The 19,539-nt window shown below is 46.8% G+C and overlaps 1 protein-coding gene across 10 annotated transcripts in view; it reads left to right on the forward strand.

The window, feature by feature from the left end:
* The window catches only part of LOC131591515 (zinc finger CCCH domain-containing protein 7B-like), a 48,216-nt gene that overhangs the window by 21,950 nt on the left and 6,727 nt on the right, over positions 1 to 19,539 (forward strand). For 6 of the 10 annotated variants that reach the window (XM_058862301.1, XM_058862300.1, XM_058862303.1 and 3 more), the window contains exons 10-20: positions 279 to 627; positions 1,592 to 1,701; positions 2,561 to 2,723; positions 2,809 to 2,970; positions 3,831 to 4,036; positions 5,522 to 5,622; positions 6,319 to 6,500; positions 10,048 to 10,133; positions 15,524 to 15,657; positions 17,208 to 17,313; positions 18,372 to 18,480. In XM_058862301.1, coding sequence (XP_058718284.1) covers positions 279 to 627; positions 1,592 to 1,701; positions 2,561 to 2,723; positions 2,809 to 2,970; positions 3,831 to 4,036; positions 5,522 to 5,622; positions 6,319 to 6,500; positions 10,048 to 10,133; positions 15,524 to 15,657; positions 17,208 to 17,313; positions 18,372 to 18,480 — 1,708 coding nt within the window. The remainder of the gene's footprint in view (positions 1 to 278; positions 628 to 1,591; positions 1,702 to 2,560; positions 2,724 to 2,808; positions 2,971 to 3,830; positions 4,037 to 5,521; positions 5,623 to 6,318; positions 6,501 to 10,047; positions 10,134 to 15,523; positions 15,658 to 17,207; positions 17,314 to 18,371; positions 18,481 to 19,539) is intronic. The other 4 variants (XM_058862299.1, XM_058862306.1, XM_058862304.1 and 1 more) reach the window with 3 other exon arrangements.

Consider the following 19,539-nt stretch of genomic DNA (forward strand, 5'->3'; position numbering starts at 1 on the left):
GTCAGCTGTCCTGGCCGTGCTGTCCCCCATCTTCTCGTGCACCTGCTTGCTGGCAGAGCACGGGAAATGGAAAGTCCTTGACTTAGAGTAAGCACGACTTAGCAATAGCCAAAACATCAGTGTGTTATCAACAGTATTCTCATGCTAAATCCAAAACACAGCGCTGTACCAGCTACTAAGAAAATTAACTCTGTGCTGGCCAAAACCAGGACATCTCTTTTCAGTCTTTGCTCCTCAATACTAATTCGCTATTTATCCTCCTTCCTGCTCCCCTGAAGTCTCTTGTCCAGGGCACCATTCCTACCAACCTGCCAACAGAGATGCCCCAGTTGATTCCTGTGTTTCCGGGAGGAACTCCACTGCTGCCTCCAGTTGTGACAGCCAGCATTCCTGTCTCCACCCCTCTGCCACCTGCCTCCTTTGGCCTGGTAATGGATCCCACCAAGCAACTCTCCTCCTCCTCTGTTCTGGATGCCTTTGAGGCCCCACAAGGAGGAAGTGGTGGCTCCACTTTAGATTCGCTGGATTCCCTGGATCTGCTTCCATACACAGATACACGGCTTGATGCCCTGGACTCCTTTGGGACAAGCAGGGGGTCACTGGATACCTTGGACTCCTTTACCATTGGTAGGTGCGGGTAGGTAGGGGTGATACGGTTTTGTGTTGCCTTAGCTGTGAATGCATGCCAAAATTATTTCCTTCAGTGCTGAGGATGTCTGTCTTGTAGCTTTCTCTGCTGGTGTATATAACAGGAATATAAATATAGAAGAGAGCAGGGAATTGTCTTGGACAGAGTAACTGATTATGTTTTGCTCAAAAGTAATGAGAAAAGCTGTAGGTTATGTATTCCCAGATAACCAGCATGGAGTGAAATCTAAAGAGGAGAAAGGAACACAGAGGTATATAATGATGAGAGATGAGATTTAAACATTGCTGGGTGTCCAGAACACTTCCCTTGGCATAATTTGCTGGACTATAGCGTGACTCCTCCACCTTCCTCCTTAATGACTCTGACATCTTCCACAAAGTGAGCAGAGTGGTGATGACTGTTTTAGATGATACAGGACCTTGTTGTGCTGGGCAGAATGGTAGAGGCCAAGGTGGGTATTTCCCATCTCTGGATTCAGGGCAATGAGTGTCCTCTTGAATGGGGTTCTGAACTCTCATGGTACAAGGAGAAAATGGATGGTGGGCAAAGACTAAGTGCCCTCCTGTTCAGGAGGGAAGTGGGCTTCTTCTTGGTTAACTTATTCCCAGTATTGCAGTATATTCAAAGCAAAAGTATTTTGAGAACAGCAGAGATTGGCCAGTCAGCACTTGAACACTCACATTCACCTCAGCTTTGGGTTGCCATTTTAGAAATGTCAGTTCTCAGCAGCATAGAATTGGGTTCAGTAGGATTTCTGGGACAAGAAGCCTTTCCTGGAGTTTTTCCGAGTCTAGACAGATGCTTTGGGAAGAAAGTATTAAAACATTATGAAATAAATAAAGCAAATTAATTTAATTAGATATTGTTTATCCTTTTGTGAGTAGCACTGCTTCTGAGAGTGAAATGATTGTTTTTGTTTTGTGGGGTTCTTCTTTCACCCAGAAGAAACTAGCTCTCAGGAACTGCGACACCCACCTGGCAGCCAAAAGCCAGCCCCAGCGGTGAGTGAGCTACTGCCCCATGCTGACATCCCAGGGTGCTCTGGAGCCAAGGTAGTAGTGGTGGTAGTAGTGGTCACTTGGGTGATGTAGTTAATTTGGGCCCCTCTTCTTACCCTGCCCTGATCAGTGTTGCCTCTCATGTTGTGGCAAGGCAGGTAAAGGTTCCCACAGAGTCAGTAGGAAGACATTTGTTCCATCTTTGTTTTTATCCGTAACTCCATATTGCCAAGGTAAGCATGGTGTGACCAAGGTTGTAGGGTCAGCAGGGGATCATGGAGGCCAGGGTCCCACTGTATGTGGCAGCCACATAATGCTCAAGAATGGGGCAGAGTCAGCCAACTTTGACTTCACGCTACTGGAGTTCTTTGCTGCTCTCTGCCCCTGTCAGGAGGTTTCTCCAGATGTTCTGCTTTTGTTCTATGTCTCGAGTCTTGGAAAAAATGGGGAGGATTAGTTAGCTTGGAACAAAAGTTATTCTTGAGTTACTCTTACCTGTTGGCCCTGTTAACATCAATGTGAGTATCCCTGAAGATTGACTGATAAGCAGTTTGGGTTTTTTCTTAGGTTGGGATATGGTTGATTTAAAAATCTTTCATTGCAGAGTAGATTGTGATGGAAGGAATGGGAAGGAGTGAGGAGGGCATTTTGTTTTGTAGCTCGTGATAGGAAACTGAGGTCTCTTACCAATGAGAAAGAGGCCTATCTTTGAAGTGAAAACACCACAGTGTTCATTCTCTATGGAAAAGTTGCATGCATCTCTTCTGGAAATGTCATTTCAGATGTGAACATTTTGATGAGAGAGGAAATGAGACAGGTTTTGAGAGACTGGAGCGGGGCAAGGGGTTAGAGAGGTTTCTTGCCCATGTGGTTGCAGAGCTGAACAGAGAGATGTGTGTGTGTTTTCACTCAGGTCAGCCTTGGTGGAGTGAGTCACCCAGCTGCGCCCAAGGCCACTGAGCACCTGCTGTCCCAGCCAGAACCAGCAATGCCCAACACAGCTCTGCTGGTGAAGAACCCCTTGGCGTCTACTCATGTTTTCAAACAGGCCTGTCATATCTGCTACCCCAAAACAGGTGATGCATTTTCTCTGCCACCAGAGCACTGGCACAGACTAGGAATTGGCTTTCCCCTGGCTGATGGGGTTATTCTCTCTGGCAGGGCCCAAGGCTGGTGATTACACCTATCGGGAAGGCTTGGAGCACAAGTGCAAGCGGGACATCCTGCTGGGCAGGCTGAAGAACTCAGAGGACAAGACCTGGAAGAGGATCCGTCCTCGCCCAACCAAAACCAACTTTGTAGGATCCTATTATCTGTGCAAAGGTGATGTGTGGTGGTTGGTCGCTGGGAAGGGGCTGTACCAGGGGAAACTGGGAGGGAAATTCTGTTTGATATTGCCTACTGGCTGTGGGGTCTTCTGTCCCATCAGTAGGATGGCTGTACAGTTCATGGACTGGATGGCTCAGTACAGTGAAGGGCAATGAGCTGCCATGTTGTGGAGAGCAGGCAGCTTCTAAAGTGGCAGAGCAGAAGAGTTCCAAAGGCTCAGTGAGCTGCTGCACACAGTCAAGCATTCAGAGCTGTTCTGCTGACATGGGCTTTACTGAGAACTTGCCTCCTGTACATGTGCTCACATTAGTCCCACTCAGCCCAACTGCCCCATGGCAGGGCTCTGGTTCTGCCTAGGGAAAAACATTTTCTGCTTGCTCCTTTGCTCCAGCCGATCCCACAGTACCCACAGACAGTGTGACTAGACTGGTATCCCGAGGCAGTGTCATTACAAAGTACTTAATGAGGTGGGGAGGTTGTAAGAGCCAACTAAAATGGTTCCTTACTGCTGGGCCTATGGGAGAACTTAATCTGTATTGGCTTTATGGGGTTAGTTAAGTCATGATCTGTCCCTGGCCAGGCACTGAATTAAAGCTGGCCTCTAGTTTTGAGATAGTTTCCCCCATAGCAGCGTAACTGGAGATTGTCACCATTCAGTAGTTTGCATTAACTCCTGAATGTATTGATATAGGTGAACTTGGGAGGAGATATCTTTTCCTTTTTCTTTTAGCTCTCAGTTTTTTTGCTTTCAGTTCCATGTGAGGCATGGGCAGTGGGAGAAAGCAAGAGAGAGTTTAGTTTCTGACTGGGCCACCCTGCCTGTGTGGTGGTGTGTGCTGTTTGTTGCTTTGTAGATATGCTTAACAAGCAGGACTGTAAGTACGGGGATAACTGCACCTTCGCGTACCACCAGGAAGAGATCGACGTGTGGACGGAGGAGCGGAAGGGGACCCTCAACCGTGACCTCCTCTTTGACCCGCTAGGTGGGATCAAGCAGAGCAGCCTCACAATTGCCAAGCTCCTCAAGGAACATCAGGGCATCTTCACCTTCCTCTGTGAGGTACAGAACTGGTGGGAGGGCACAGGCATCCATCATTTCTTCATATGTGTCTGGATCACTGATCTGTTGATAGTTGCCACCACAAAAATATGGTGGGATGACTGGAGTCAAAACTGGAGTGCTTACAACCGATGTCTGTAAACTCTTCAGGAAGGACAGGTGAGGAAGGAGAGGCAGCGGGGGAGCCCTGTGTGTTAGGGAGTGTTTTGACTGTCTAGAGTTTAACAATGATGATGATGATGATGATGATAGAGTTGAGTGGTTATGGGTAGGAATTAGGGGAAGACCGACAAGATGGGAGTCTTGTTACAGACCACCCAACCAGGGTGAAGAGGCAGACAAAATAATTCATAGGCAGATGGGATAAGTTTTGTAATTGTTGACCCTTTTTCTTGTGGGGGACTTCAACTTAGCAGATGTCTGCTTTAAGTACAACACAGCAGGGAGGAAACAGTCCAGGATGTTCCTGGAGTGTGTGGAAGATAACTCCTGAATTCCCTCCTGGTGAGGGAAACAGCTAGGAAAGGCATCCACTGGATCTGTTTGTGAACAGAGAAGCACTGGTGGGTGATACAATGGTTGGAAGCCATCCTGGGCTCAGAAATCATGCAGTTGTAGAGTTTTCAGTTCTTGGAGAAATAAGGAGAGGGGTCAGCAGAACTGCCACCTTGCCACTTCACCTTCTGAAGGGCAGACTTTAGTCTCCTTAGGAGCCTGGCTGACAAAGTACCTTGGGAGGCAGTCCTGAAGGGAAAAGGAGTCCAGGATGTTGCACATTCTTCAAGAAAGAAATCTTAAAGGTGCAGGAGCAGGCCACCTGTAACACTGTGTGTCCCAGCCAGTGCCCTGCTCCCAGAAGGACAGTAAGCATTGTATGCACATGTGCAGGAGAAAGGAGTAGTTTTCTTCCTTAGCTCTGCAGCTGAACCAGGTGCTCAGAGCCTCATGAGATCACCTGTGTCTTCCTCCATCTTGACATGTTGCTTTGAATTGTAATTTAGCCCCAGTTACTTTAGAAATCAGAATTCCATAATGCAATAAATTCCCACTTGATGTCTATGCAGAGCTACTGAGTCGGTCAGTTGAGAATTGCCTCATATCATCTTAATGCTCTGCAGCACAGAGTTCCCTATGTTGGCAGTGCATATAAAGGGACGTGTGTTCTTTGCTGTGAAGTGGCTGTTCTTTTATTTCTCCCTTGTTCTTGTTCTGTTGGGAAAGAATATGTGGCTCTGACCAAAATTTTTCCAACCACAATGGAAAATACTGTTGAGAATAAGCCAAAAAATGTTGTCCAGAAGCTTTTCCAGAGATTGACTTGCTTTGTTTTAAAGCTCTGCCACACCACAAAGTTTTCACCAGACTTGTTTCTAACTTTGAACATTAGAATAGGCTGGCTCTGGTTCTTCTTCTTCCTCTAAGCAAAGTCGCTCTGGTTCACTGCTCTCTAAGATTTTCCCAGTATGCTAATTCTTCTCTTCTCAGATTTGCTTTGACAGCAAACCCCGGATTATCAGCAAAGGGACCAAGGACACACCATCTGTCTGCTCCAACCTTTCTGCAAAACACAGTTTCCATGACAACAAGTGAGTGAACAATTTTTTCTCCTGATGGGAGCCATCTCGCATAAGTCCAGCCAGTTTAACTCCAGGGCTCTGGTCTGTTTCTTCCTTTCCTCCCTACAGGTTCCAATCATAGGACAGCTCAAATCATAATAAATAGCACTATGGGCTTCACCCTGCATGTTTGCTCCTGGTGGTGAGGGATTTCAGGCATCAGCAAAGCCCTTTGGAGGCAGTTTGTTAAGTTTTCCATTGACTTAATTTGCCTTTCAGTTTGGCCTTCACAAAAAGGTCAAAACAAAGATCCTCTAGCTCAGGATCCTGCTTCTGACTGTCTGGTAGTGAATGTTTAAGAGAACAGGTATAACAAACATGTCAAGTACATAGTCATACAATTTCTTCTGGTTCCTGGGAATCTCAGATGTGGGGAGATGCTGAACCTATCATACCAACTCAGAGGAGTTGTTATCTTTGCTGCGTATTTTGATATGTGTCTGATCTCTGAACTTAGTCAGAGCATCACGCATGTGCTGAGGGTGAAAATAACTACCCAGGCTTGATAGGTCGGGAGGGCAGGGGTTTGCTTTTCCCAGAGGGAACCTGTCTCTTCTGGAGTCAATTTGCATGTGTCCTTTGCCTGCCCAGTCAAATGTCTGGATGTCATATGTAAGAAGGAGGTAGAGAGGGTTTGATCCTCTGGTGCTTTGTATTTTTCTGCAGGTGTCTAGTCCACATTGTGCGTTCCACCTCCCTGAAATATTCCAAGATCCGTCAGTTCCAGGAGCACTTCCAGTTTGACGTGTGTCGACATGAGGTGCGTTACGGCTGCCTGCGTGAGGACAGCTGCCACTTTGCTCACAGTTTCATTGAGCTCAAGGTCTGGCTGCTGCAGCAATATTCAGGTGAGTGTGACTTGGCTGGTGTTGTGTATACCTGAATTTCTTCCAGTGTGTAACCAGGGCCAGTTGAGAGGGGAAGGTGATTTGGGAGTACTGAGAAGGTGTCAATCACTTGTGCATAGTACTTACTCTGCCTCCTCAGGGTCACGAAAAGTAGGACCAAGGTCTTCTATGAGGTGGTTTGGCCCTTGTCCATTTACAGGAGCAGGGTTATTAGGATTTGCAGACCAGAACGCCTTTCCCTTGGGACCAGCTGAATAAATTAAAATAATAATTAGGTAGAGCTCAATCCCGAGAGGTGTTTTGTGCTTAGATCTTGTGCAAATAGCAGTTGGACCCCTGAGTGAACATGTCTTGCAGTGAGAATGGCAGCATGCAGAGGTGACAAAGCAGTTGGTTATCTAGAGAAGGCTGTGGATCTCCAGTTTCTCAAAACAAATTCACCAACAGCAGGAAATTACAAGATGTTTGGTGTTTCCCAAAAAGCCTTTGATGACATGCCTCAGAAGAGGGTTTTACAGAGATTATACTCAGGGAAATTGTATGGTGACACTGCCACATCTGGCACTTCAGTCCTGTGTCTCTGATATATTGGCGTTTTTCTCTGGCTGCTGTCCTGTTGGCTGTGTAGATGCTAGTCCACCTGCAGTGCTACCTACATGTTTTTTCACCACAGGGTCTCATTTAGTGCACCACCCAGCCTGGTAATGGGAGTACTTCAGAGAGTAAACACATTATAGATGTTTCTCACCATTCTTTGATGTCATAATTGATGTCCAGTGCAGTCCTTGGCCTTGGGTTCAGCTCATGAGGGACAGTGATGAACAAGTAGCACATTGTGGCACATGCCATCTTTAATCTTTCCGTTTGCCTTCATTTACTTGTGGCCTCAGGAAATTAAAAAAATTACGGCTTGGAGTTTCTAAGATAGCACATTGCCTGTGAGCCATGGGCCACCACTGCCCTGCATGCTTGTGATACTGCTCATTGTACTCTGATATTCAAGTGCCTTGCTTTTTTCCCCCATACCATGGTTGGTTTATTTTTGTTGTTTTGGTCTGGTTTTGTTATTTGAAAAGTTTCTTTGCTCCCTTCTTCTTTCCCTCTGTGTTCCTTTCTCTTCATCCTGCAGAAGAAACAAACTGATTTTTTTCTTCTTGCCTTCTTTACATGAAGAAATTATTTCAAATGATTTTTCAAGCATGCAGAGCTGATCATCAAGCCTTGTGTCTACTTCCACCTTTTCCAACAATAGGAGAGATATTATCTTGTGGGTTTTTTTTCCTGCAGGCTCTATATATGAGCCTGCTTTCCTTGTGAGTTTGCCTCTCCCAGGTGTAGTGCCTTCATTATGGAAACTGAAATTAAAGGTAGTTGTTGCCATTCTCTGGGAATGCTTTAGCTTTGGAGCAGGAAGTTTCATTTGGGCACTATTTTCTCAGCAAGAACAGGAGGAGGGCAGCTTACATTTGAAACGCTTCACAGCCATTTGAGCATTTACAGAGCTTTTGGCTTTGTTCATGGGAATACAGGATTGTATTAGTGGAGTAAAGGTTCCCAAGATCTGAGAATTGGACAGGCGGGACTATTTTCTTGTTCACTGTGGCTTTTCACAGACATCTCTTGCTATCTTCTTCCACTAGTGGTAATAACACTCTTTGTCTTCACTAATGATGTTGCAAAAGATGCCGAAATATTAAAAGTAATCAACACATAGGCCTTTTGGTTCCCAGCTCATTTCTTTGTGACGGTTCATGCTTTGAAAAGCTGGTAGATTGGAAACCATCCTTTCCCATTTGGGAGGGTTTTTCTTTCCCAATCACCACATTTCTAGACTCTATTGTTGAAATAGTTCAGAATTCTGGAACTGGAAGAAGGCAGTCACAAGAACTACGTTTGAAATTCAGTCATGAATTTTGAAATTTCACATTTGAAATATAGACAAATGTATATGCTTCTCCCTTTGGTTCTGCACCCCAAGGATCGCAGGTGTGTGGAATGGAGAAGGTGGGAGCCGCTTCAGCCCTTTCCCTGCCATGTTCAGTGCAGCATGTTAACTTTTTGTTGTGATTTTCCTAGCTTTAGAGCTTTTGTCCGCAAAATACAAATCATCATTGTGTCCAACCCTGGAATACTTGGACATGGGAGAGGGAGTTGCAATTTTTCTGACTCTACACCATTTCTTCTGGAATTAATGGTTAAGAGGTAGAATATTCACCAACAGCTCTGATCTGTGAGCAGTACCAGTTATGCAGTAGCTGCCATTTTAAAGACCTGAGCAAATGTTCTTGAAGAACGGTGAAGTTTTCTGAGTGCTTTTCATCCTGTTGAAGCCCTGTGCAAATGGCAGCAGTGTTGCCTGATGGGGACATGAACAGCCAAAATCAGACAGGAAAACTGAGGTCAGGAATGCTATGATTTACCCAAGATACACACAGCCTAAGCTGATATGAAAACTTTGGTGGCCCTTAAGTTCTGGAACGTGCTGTCTCCCAGATCAAAGATTGTGTTTATGTAATACTCCTGGGGAACACCTCACTTCAGTAATAAAAGCCGTAGGCATCAGCAGAGCAATCAAATTTGCAATGTCTATGTCCTGGGGATACTGCATCAAGACCATCCTCAGAACCCTTCTGGTTGCAATCAGCTGCCTGTGCAAGATACTTGCTTCAGTTTGTTTTGGCATCTGTCTTGGCTTTTTAGAGCACTTAGTAACTTGAATGCCCATCTAGCTGGCTGGTGCTAACAGAGGCTGTTCCCTCACCACTTGAGCTGGTCAGGAGCTAATTCCTTAGATAAGGTCTGACCAATCCTTTTTCTTGTTGTCTGATGTTGTGTTTCTGATATCTGAGACCTTGCAGGTTTTTCCTTGCTGGTTATCTACTAGCAGCTGTTCCTTGGTTGGTTTTTGCACTGCTGGTCTTTTCTTGCTGCCTTGGTTGTGCTTGGTGTCTATGTGTGTTGAATTTCAAATTTTCTCTGCCTATTGATTGATGGGGAGCCCTCTCAACTTTAAGATGTAACAGGCTAGTTAATCCCAGCAGGTAATAGGTGAGACTTCTGGGGTCTTGGAGATGCTAGATGTCTCAGTGGGTATCTGTGATCTTCCAAGCTAGAAGCAAAAAATCCATATATAGTAGATCAATAGTAACAAAGCATTGCCTTTAGGATCTTGGTAGAATCTGTTGATACGGGGTTGGGGTCAGCCTTGGTCAAGTTCTTGGCCCTTATGAAGAATTATTGGCTTGGAAGCAGTGTCTGGGTCCTTTGCAGACTGCCTAAGCAGTAAGCCAGGTCTGAACAAGCCCAGGATACTGAACTCTTCTCCTTTTGTTTGACTTGCGTAGAGTGGAGCTTCCATAGCAAGGCATTAGACATGTTCTGTGGTGAGTTCTGTGACAACTTAATCCTGACATTACCAGGATGTCTGCTGGGAGCTTGTCAGCTACTCAGGGGTTACTCACCCCAAACTAAAAAGTCCTACAACCCCTCCCTCTCTTATCTTGGCCAAGGGAGTGTTAGCTCAGTTCTGTCTCCTTTTTGCTCCCAGGAATGACCCACGAAGATATCGTGCAGGAGTCTAAGAAGTACTGGCAACAGATGGAGGCACATGCCAGCAAACCAGCCAACAGCGTGGTAAGTAAGGTCCATCTAGGGCTTGGAGCCAGATTTTGCTCCCAACGGTTCCAGCCCTTTCTCTCTTCTCCTCCCACTATTGTGCCTGACAGGTGCCAGGCAGAGCAGGCTGGCCATTGAGGTGGAGGAGAGCTGAGAGCTTTCCTGCTTGCAGTGCTGGTGTTGAGCTTTGTGCCTTATTTTGCAGTGTTATTGTCTGCTCTGTTTCTCTGCTAGGGTGAAGCCTCCAGGTCACTGAGGGCAGCACACACAAGAATGGTGTTTCCTGTGACACCTTGCTGGTGAAACTGGGAGATACTGGGGCAGTCACCACACAGTGGGGACCAAATGTGTCCTGCTGCCCTTTAGTGGCCAAGGGACGGTAGAGCAATTTGAAGGACTTCTGAGGAATGACTTATGACCTACAGAACTGATCTAAACACCGGAGTGGGTGGAACTGGCAGCCCAGGTGCTGTTGAGACTGACAGAGACCTTAGTGGTGCATTACCAGGAGGAGACTGGGAGATTTGCCTTTTCTTTACCACCAGTCTCTCAGTGTGGAGGGCTGCACCCTCCAGCACTGCCAAGAGCATACAGGGTAGTGCGAGAGGGGTTACAAGCAAAGGGTTCTTCCTTTGTTTACTTTCCTGTGTCTTGTTGGCTGTGGGCAGTGCTGTCTTATCCTTTTTTTTTTTTAACCCCAGAGGGGATTTCTGTATTGTAGGAGCAGAGCCCACCCCATGAGAACAATTCACAGCCCAGTCCTGAGGTTGAACTAAAGCAGTTTTTGACATTTGAACAGGAGAATGGTTGGGAAAGTGGTGTAAATCCTTTTTGTTCCCACTTGGCAACTTTCTTTAACCTTGGTGAACCTGAACTTGCCATCCCTTGGCCTGTGCCTTAGTGTCCAAGCAAGAGTGTTTCACCTTTGTGTGGGATCTGTCACCCTGGAGCTTCCTCTGCAGAGACCAGTGCTGAGTACAGTCTGTGAGCACCCTGTGGAGGAGGTGTTTTATAGGAGAGAAATATAAGTCACTCATGCGATGTTTAGCCACTGTTTTTTGTCTTGGTTGTGTGCCAAGAGAAGTGTTCTGAAGGCTGTAGGGCACTGATGGTGGGGAAGCATCAGTGGAAAGGTCTGATGGGCGTAGTTTAGCCTAACAGAAAAGATGTAGGTGACTTCACTGACTCTTGCCGTGGGCTCTGTGTCCACCTCTGCACTGGTTATGCTGCATGAGATGGATTCATCTTCGAGGGGATGCTCAGCTCTAAACCTGTGCAGCTGTTGTGGTCCGAAACAGTTGGAAGAGAGCAATGGCAAGCAGCAGTCCAGAATAACCAAGGTCTCTAGTTCCCAGAACTGTCTGATTTGCTTAAGGAATGTATTCTAGCCTCTCAGGAAGCCAAGCAGGACAAATTTCTACATCCTGTATTATATGCAAAGTGGATGATCTGAATGGTCCCTGCAGCCAATGCTGGCTGTGATTTCTTCTGCCTTGTGTGAGGACAGAGGCAGTGGCCCGCATCTCCACATGGGAGGAAACTAAATGTGATTTTGCAGCAGTTTGTGACAGCAGTTGGATTTATATCAGCAATCCCTGCTCCATATGTGCCTTGCCCCAAGAGCACAGTCCAGAGATTGGTTCTGTCCTGCCTGCTGTGAATTTACCTGCATTTTCAAGAAAGCTCGGTCTTGCCATTCTCTGTGTATAATGAGGGAATTAAAAAAAAAAACTGTTTTCCTGTAAGCCTTGTAGCTTCAAATTCACCTTTGTCTGGAGGTGCTGCTGCTGGAAGAATAAGCTATACAGTAGGCATGGTCAGAGCAAGTCCTCTGAAGCACATGGGATCTGGATGCTAAGTGAGGGTTCCATTTCTGGCTGCTGGGGCTTGCAGGGGGAAGAGGATCAGGAAATTAAATGCTAAAGCCTGCTACATCAGGGGATGGGCAGAGAGCTACCGTTTCTGGGCCCTATGGGCAGTGCTAGGGCTAGTGACCAGTGGCAAAGTCTGGCTGTGCCCCACAGATGCCTGTCACAGAGCTGGACTGCACCCACCACCCTTCCAGGGTGCAGAGGCAAAGCAGCAGTCATGTTGGTACAGTGAGAAAGTGCCTACCAGCAGCACCACCAGCTGTCTGTAAGGATTGGCAGCCTGGCACTGGCACTGGCACTGTGCAGGGGGACAAGTCAGTCAGATGCATGTGTTTGCAGTAACACACCATGGCTTTGGCAGCAGCACGGAGGGCGGTACTTTGGGATGAGACTCTGGCTTGCTGCCGAAGACCCTGCGGGCAGGACTAGCTATCTGTTGAGAGATGTTTACTTTTGCCATTGTTTTCTCCTGTCCAAGCAGGCTAACGTGACTCAGAGTTTTCTCAGTGTCCTTCCAGCTTTCAAAATTGGCTGCCTGGCAAAGACAACTTCCCAGGAGTGCTGTAAAAACAGACCCCTCCTTCCCACCATCCCGTGTGATCCACTCTCACTCCAGTGCCCTTTGGCCAGCGGAAGCAAAGTTGCTCTGGGGGATTTTGCTGCACTTTTTGTTCAGCTGCCAGCTGGACTTAGCACCTGTGGCTGCCCAGTTGTGGAGAAAAAAGGCAGGCAGCATGCAGGGGCCCAGTAGCTGTGACAGTGAAAGTCAGGAGGCTTAGCAAGAAATGAAAAATGAAGATACACTGCTTGCCAAGCACCAGCTGGCAATCTTACACGTGGTCCCACAAATTTGGCCTCACAGAAGCTTCTGTAGGAGTAAACCCAGTGGCCACAGATTGAAGAGCCATCAGCAGGTGGGGCTGCTGCAGGGAGCTGGGTGCCCTCCCATTGCATCCCTGCAAATAGAGGGGTTGTAGCCCTCATTTTTTTCTGTTTTTCAAGAGCTGTTTTGTTTTTATTCCCTTAGCCAGCACCAGAACCCCCATGAAAGCTGACCCCAGAATTATCAATTTAAGCATGGAGAAGGAAAAATGTCTCCATTAAGGAGTACTTACACCTAAGTACTGCTCACTCAGTTAGGTGGCTGAGTAACCTGGGCTCCTCATATAGTCACCTGAGGCATGTGGCTCCTCCAGAGAACATTTCAGTATTGCTGAGAGGAGTTCCTGAAGCTGGGAGACATGAGTGGCCATGTGCAGAGTCTGTTGCTTTCTGCAGAGCCTGAAGTGGAGAGCTGTCGTGCCAGAGACTTGTATTTATTTGGTTGCCATGGTGCATAGCTAGCACTATATTGTCTGGCTTCATAGCAAGGGGTGGTGCCATAGCCCACGGCACTTTTGCCTAGCTTCGTCTGCTAGAACCTCATGTGATATAATTTCCACACTGTTGGGTATCAGCAGCCTGCCAGGTATGTGTCTTGCCTTTACAAATACAGTCATGTAGCATTAACAGCAGCCGCTTTGATTTTTTGCTTGGCTCCTAATCCCCTGGGAGCATACTTGCCCACTGGTTTGACCAGCAGTTTGCATGACTCAGATGAAGAAATGCACGAGGCTTCTTTTGGCTAAGAATCTGTGGAAAAAGCAGCCCAGATTACCACAACTACCTGAGAGATATTTTCTTTCTCTCTGATCTCTTGTCTCTTCTGGAGACAGTGTTTAGTTTCCTGGGTCAGAAGGTTTGAGCAAAGCTTCCTTGTCTGTGCTGAGATATATGTCAGCAGGAGGATAGCATGGGATTGATAAAAGGCAATACACCAGCAGTGCCATTTTGTTAGCATAGGGCTATAGGTTTGATAGGTCAGTAGTGAGCTGTAGTGAAATTTCCTTTGGAGACCAAGTGGAGATTAAAGCTACTGTTCAAAGGCCACATAGCTGAGAGGGAGGCACTTTATTGCTTTCCATGGTAGTCCAGATCTCAACTCTGTTCATCTCACAGCCAACTACTTTGATGAGTTCTTGGTGGTCACCAACACAAGTGACAGCTGACAGCTGTCATCACAGCAAGTGATAAACAAGTCATGTGCTGGGAGCCACCAGAAAGGTTATTCTCACAGACAAGTAGGCCAGAATCGCTGCTGTTTTTCAGAAGAGATGCTGGTTCTCTCAGAGGGTCCTTTTGCAGGGGCATCAGAGAATTGATGGCTTCATGTAGGCAGCACAGGCAAGGTTAGCTCCCCAGTCAGATTTTCACAGTGACAGAGAACCCTTTATATGTCAACTCTGGTTCTCCAAAAGACTAGGTCTGGAGAATGCAGAGTGGTAGTTGATAGCTGATGTGGCATCTCCTGGGAAATGTTTTGATTCTGTGTTGTCTGTACTTGCTGTTTTCCCTTCACCAAGGGATGCAGCCAGGCTCCATGCCGCAGCTAATCAGTTGCTGGCAGAAACCTGCTCTTCAGGGACACGGCTTGCATGTCTGGTTATTGTGAGATGCTCGGGGTTAAAGTCAAGGCATGGTAGGTGGGACAGGCTGCTGATGTGGCTGACAGTCAGAGAATTGTTTTGCTGGTGCGTGACCTTTGTGCTTCATGGCCAGCTCGATGACCAGGGTGTTCTCTTGTACTCTCACATATTTCTGTGCCCAGGGCCACCGGCATCCAGTCAGGTTTGTTTTTCAGTTTGGAAATGAACTGGAGACACCAGCCCTATCTTCTTCCAGTGGTGATATAGAATGCAAGCAGTTTTCCAGATATTTTCTCAGAAAACATGAGGCAGCAGTAATATGAGATTGGGTCCCTTTTTCCTATCTTCTCCACAATCTGTCAGTCATAATCCCAAACCAGTTTTCTCAGGTGGGATGGGGGCAATAATAAGTGCAATGGCTGAGAAGATATGAAATATGTGCATTATACCTCTGTCCAGAGACTGTGATTTAACTTCTTGGGAAACCCAGTACAGAGGAACTGTGAGAGATGGAAACCTGCCCAGAAAAGGCTTGAAAGAATATCAGCAAGAGGACCCAGCTCTGACTTCATTGTGTCAAATGTTAGGTGCGACACGAGGATCTTGGTCCAAAAGCAGGAGTTTTGGGTCCTGCATAGTGATATGGTCCCATTTCCTCCCAAGGGGGCTCTCTCTGTATGACCAAGCACTCTCCACAGGCAGAGTGGGACATAGATTGCCCTCCCCGCAGGGAAGTGGGGCTTAAGCTCAGGGGCAGGTCTCACAGAGCTTGTCTGTATGCAGATACACACTGCAGGGGTTTCATAGCCAGGCCTGATCAGTGCTGGAAGCTGCCAGGCTGTCTGTACTTTTGGCCAGATGTCAAAGCCCAGGAAATCATGCTGAAGCAAGCAGTGGTTTTGCTCTTGTCCGGTATCTCATCGGGCTACCAGCTAACACTGGCAAAGGAGAGCTGATTTAATCTGGCTTGTAGCTGGCACACAGGCATGAGGGGAGCTGCCAGCATCTCTGTGGCAGGTTTGGGGGATGCATTTTGCCTCTGTTCACTTGAGGCTGTGGTTCTTTTCCCCAGGCTTCTCCCCGGACTCCCACGTCAAGCACCTTTGACCTCCAGATGAAATTTGTGTGTGGCCAGTGCTGGAGGAACGGGCAGCTGGTGGAGCCAGATAAAGACCTCAAGTACTGTAGTGCCAAAGCCCCCCACTGGTGAGCAATTCAACCTTCTCTTTCCTCTACCCCTCTTCAAGGGCAGGAATTTTTCATCCTACCTTCTCCAGGGCTTCATTTGGCATCTTTGGAAGAGGCTGTAAGGTTTCCTAGCAGCCTCTCCCTGCTCGAGATGTTCATCACTATAGCAGGCATCGCAGATAGCTGTTTTCCACTTTCCTTCTCTCTTTACTGTGTGTATTTGCTGCCAGCATCATGCAGACTGTTACTTCTGGCACAGGCAGTCCAGCTCCCACAATTCCCTTTTCTCCCAGTTCCTATCATTTCTTCTTACCAATAGCACAAAGAGAGTTCTCCTCTGCAGTGTTTATACTCCTAGCTGTTTGCATATGTATGTCAGGTCACAATTAACAATGATTCAAGATATTCTGCTTCCTTTTAAATTAGTTTCCCTTGGCTATTTCATTGCTTTGGTTGCTCCTCTGTGATGCATGTCATGTCTGTTTGCACCTCTTGACTCCTTGGGGCCCATGAGAATGGTGTGATAGAAGCATTGAATCATAGAACAGTTTGGACTGGGAGAGACCTTTAAAGGTCATCTAATCCCACCATCCTGCAATGAGCAGGCACATCTTCAACTAGATCAGGTTGCTCAGCCTGACCTTGAATGTTTCCAGTGATGGGGCATCTACCACCTCTCTGGATTGTGCCAGTGTTTCAACACCCTCATCATAAAAAATTCCTTCCTTACATCTTGTCTGAATCTACCCTCTTTTAGTTTCAAGACACTACCCCTTGTCACAACACTACAGGCCCTACTAAAAAACTTTGTCTCCATCTGTTTTACAAGTCCCCTAGAAGAGAAATATTGGCTGGGAAGTCTTGGGTCATGGAAACTGTGGCCTGTCTCACCCAAGCAGCCTGCAGGGATAGGATGAAAGGGTTTATAGAACCTCTCTTCCCATAACACAAGCCACAAAGGCACAGCCCAGCTTCCTCTTATAAATGTAAGACTTCTGTTGAAGAAGAGACAGAGGCAGAAGTTTCTGGAGGAAGTAAGCAGGTGAGGATTGCTTTCTGGGATGGGAAAAATAATACCTCTTTGTGCAGCTGCTGAATTGAGCTGGGGTTTTTGCTCTGGGTATCTCCTGGTGATCCGTTGCTGGAGCTGCAGGAGGATAAGTCTTGGCACTGTTCATAAGGCAGTGCTTGTAATGACTTGCATTTCTATTGCACCTTTCAAGCAGAAAATATTCCCAAGTGTTTTTCATGGATCTGATTGCACAAGAATTGGCTGTGTCAAAGGGTGGAATGCAGCTGTTTAATAATCCGTGGTGATGCCATGTGAGATTTGGGGAAGATTTTTGGGGCTTTATGAAAAGAGGAACCCCAGGAAATAGGTAATATGTACACGAGAAGTCCTCCTAAAACAGCCTTCTTGTGGCTTCTCCATCACAGATGTGCATGTCTAGGAACAGCCAGATAGTGCAGGGACAAACTGGACAGGAGAGTCTGCTCATCTCTCAGTATTTAAGGGTCTCTGTTCTGCTCTTCCTTACACCTCTCTTGATTTATTCTCTCTTCTTCAGTTGGACGAAGGAACGCCGTGTCCTGCTGGTGATGTCCAAAGCTAAGAAGAAGTGGGTGTCAGTCCGACCACTGCCTTCCATCCGTAATTTCCCACAGCAATATGATGTAAGTCCCATGCCTGGCACAGCCAGGTGCCACATCCCTCTCCCTTCCACCACAGTGCAGTGCTTTGAGGGCTGCTCCCTTGAAGACCTCTCAGGGAGACAAGCACATGCTGGCTGAGATGGGAGGTAAGGCCAGACTGATGGCAGCAAAACACTTCCAGCAAAAAGATGGAGCAGAAGAAGGAGCAGCACCCATTTAAACCACTCTACGCACAAATGCGAGTTTCCGATGCTGCTAAGGTGTAACAAGAACTGTTAAAGCATCTCTGCTGGCACAGGGTTTAGGAATGAAATTTAAGACTCCCCTTAGGTCAGGGTTTCTCAATGTGGGTGAGAGGCGAGATGCTTAGGAGAAGCCTATCCCTTCCTTCACTTTGACTGTGCCGCTTCGGATTATGAAACTTGCTCACAATGGGTTTTGAAAGCAAAACTAAGATCTCAGCTAAAAACCACGTGCTGTGAGGAAAATTACAGATATCCAGCCTCCAACACCAGGCCCAAATGTAGTGATAGAGAGTTTCTTTCTCCCTCTCCTTTTCTTTTTCCCTGAAAGGAGAAAACTCCTTCCCCTGCCCTATGGTAGGTCCTGCTTTTTGTGCCAGGACAGGGGGAGAGGAGATGATTAGTAAATATGATGTTTATAAAGCATCTCATTTTCTCTGGCAATGATGCTGTTGGTAGCTGTGTGTGCACTACTGTGGTCTAAGGAATCTGTAAGACCTCTCTTCACCCACTCAGAGATGGCTGGAGAATGAGTCAGCTTTGGGGACCAGCAGCTTGATCACCAGGAGACATTATTGGGTCAATCCAGGATGCTCCCTGCTGTTGCCCTGTACCTGCTCCCAGTCACCTATGGAAATGGCAACAACTGGTGAACTGACTGTGTGTTTATGTCATCAGGAGACTAAGGAGAAGAATCATGAGTTAATGATATATAAGGTGTCCTGTTTGCATCCTCTCCTGTGCAATTTAATGTCCCAGCTGGTTATCAAACCCACTTTCCCCTCTAGCAAGGACTGATTGTAGAGATGCTAAATTTTTCTCTCTGTCTTTTAACAGTTGTGTATCCATGCACAGAATGGCAGGAAATGCCAGTATGTAGGCAACTGCTCCTTTGCCCACAGCCCTGAGGAGAGAGACATGTGGACCTTCATGAAGGAAAATAAAAGTGAGTGGGCAAAATGTGAGCCAAAGAGTTTGGGGAGAGGGAAGAGAACATTTGGGCATCTGGAGGGTCTGTTAAGACATATTCTTGACAGCAGAGATGGAGCTGGACAAGGCTGCTGCCTTGAGTTTAGGTGGGATTATGGGTCAGGTCTGTCTACAGCTGCTCCTTTCTTAAATGTGCATTTATCTCTTGAGCCCCTTGCTGTGGGACTAGTGCACAATAGTTTTATGTCTTACATTGCTTCACTGCTGCCCTCTCTTTCTGCATCACTTTTGAATCCACCCTCTCCTGCCCCTACAGTTGCCTGTAATGTCCCAGGCTTGGTTCTGTGTGGAGCTCTGCCAAAGCACCAGTCCTGGCCTGTAGCTGCTCCTGTATCTTTCTTGTCTGTCTTCTATCTGCCTTGGCTATCTTACTCATATCTGCTTATATCTCTTGGTCCTGGGCTGTGGCACTCCCTGCTCATGGCATTGTATTCAAAGGGGTGGAGTTAAGATTCTGAATGAGAACATCGTTGGGTGGTGCCCTTGTGGAGGAACTTATGTATACTTAATTCTGCAGGCTTACCTTTTGGGCAGTAGTTGGGGGGCTGCCCATATCCTGGACAGAAATCCTGGTTTATTCAGATCAACAGGAAGCTGGGGAAAAAAGGGCCAGTTGTCCAGGTGCTCACCTACCTCTGTTGGAGCTGCTGGAAAGCCTGAAGGATTTCAGGCCTGCCCTGATTTTTTTGATTCATATGGTTCTGTGGAGGGTCTTTCTCTCTGCTGAGCCAAACTGTTATTTGTTGTAGTTGAAAGCATATCATTGCTGGGGCCTTTAAAGCACATCATACCAATCTGGGTGTGTTAGCTCAAGCACAAAGGTGAATCTTCAAATGACAGTGTGATCTCAGTTTGGAGGAATTTGAATTCATTATCCCCAGTTGCCTCAAGTTCCTCAATTACCCATTTAGCAAGGAGTAAATCACTAATGCATCACACTTAGAGCATCATATTGATGTCTGCAAACATTTATGTTTCCATAGCTTCTCTCAGGAGCTGATCTTGCAGCGGCAGA

The sequence above is a fragment of the Poecile atricapillus genome, chromosome W (genome assembly GCF_030490865.1).
Source record: "Poecile atricapillus isolate bPoeAtr1 chromosome W, bPoeAtr1.hap1, whole genome shotgun sequence".
Classification (NCBI taxonomy): domain Eukaryota; kingdom Metazoa; phylum Chordata; class Aves; order Passeriformes; family Paridae; genus Poecile; species Poecile atricapillus.